Source organism: Mus pahari, chromosome 11, assembly GCF_900095145.1.
Source record: "Mus pahari chromosome 11, PAHARI_EIJ_v1.1, whole genome shotgun sequence".
NCBI classification, from domain to species: domain Eukaryota; kingdom Metazoa; phylum Chordata; class Mammalia; order Rodentia; family Muridae; genus Mus; species Mus pahari.
This window is the reverse complement of record NC_034600.1, coordinates 33535412-33536565: the sequence shown is the minus strand read 5'-3', so window position 1 is coordinate 33536565 and position 1154 is coordinate 33535412. Positions and strand designations below refer to the sequence as shown.

The 1154-nt window shown below is 44.5% G+C and overlaps 1 protein-coding gene across 12 annotated transcripts in view; it reads left to right on the top strand.

The window, feature by feature from the left end:
- The window catches only part of Mast4 (microtubule associated serine/threonine kinase family member 4), a 591509-nt gene that overhangs the window by 536289 nt on the left and 54066 nt on the right, over window positions 1-1154 (top strand). For all 12 annotated transcript variants that reach the window (XM_021208672.1, XM_029544159.1, XM_029544158.1 and 9 more), the window contains one exon: window positions 367-499. In XM_021208672.1, the coding sequence (XP_021064331.1) occupies window positions 367-499 (133 nt within the window). The remainder of the gene's footprint in view (window positions 1-366; window positions 500-1154) is intronic.

The window sequence follows — 1154 nt, the reverse complement described above, 5'->3', positions numbered from 1 at the left end:
GAAGGAAGGAAGGAAGGAAGGAAGAAAGAAAGAAAGAAAGAAAGAAAGAAAGAAAGAAAGAAAGAAAGAAAGAAAGAAAGAAAGAAAAAGAGAAAAGAAAATATTGGTATCCCCCCCCCATCCTTTTCTGGTTCTCTGTTTGATATTCTTATATACAACACTTAGTCTGGGTACCACCCCAAAGACTCATAAACTATCATGGACTCCCTGGTTCCAAATCATCCTCCCGGTTCATTAAATTGCATTTGCAGACAGTATTTACCCTGTTCAATTGTTTGTGATGGAGGTAAATGTTGGCGGGGAGAGTTTTTTTGTTTTTTTTTCCCCAACTTGGAGAACTATTAATCTGTGCCTGTCATCTGCCAGGAATTTGATCCTGAAGAATTTTATTACCTATTGGAAGCTGCAGAAGGTCATGCCAAAGAAGGCCAAGGAATCAAAACCGACATCCCGAGGTACATCATTAGCCAGCTGGGACTCAATAAGGACCCTTTGGAAGGTGAGTGCCACTTGGCCTGTCCTTCACTCGCTCTGACCGTGGCATCTGGGAGAGCTTCATGGCCAACATTTACGTTTCCCATGTTGGATATCTCTCTGTGAAAAGCCCCCTCTTGAGGGAGGCTGGGTAGTATCGGAAAGAAAGACCCATGGTCGAATACGGAGGGGACAGTGAGCATGCCCATTGTATGTCAGCTAGAGAACAGAGCTGGCCTTGCGGGACTAGAGGTCTCCAGACATGAGAGTACTTGATATGTCCCCAGGAGCACTGGGATCCCATCCTCCCCGAGTTCGCTTGCAGAGCTCAGTGGGGTGACTCCGGAGAGCACTTTTAATTTTCAAAGCAGTGCTAGAAGTCATTATTCACTGAAAATTGTCAGTTAGATTTAATTTAGGAGGAATGCAGCTAGAGAAGCTGACTTCAGGCCGAGTGCAGCGTTCCTGAGGCCTCTCCAGCTTACTAGTCTCAAGCAAGTGTGAAAAATAGTCACATGTCACATGTCACACGTGAAAGAGAGCCAGAGGAAAAGAGGGATGACTCCTTCAGAGCTTGTAAGAGGGGTGTATGTGGTTGATCCCCACGAGGAAAGATATAATTCTATTAAATACAGAAACATGCTGGAGTCATTTTTCCAAAGGAAAGAAAGAAAGAAAGA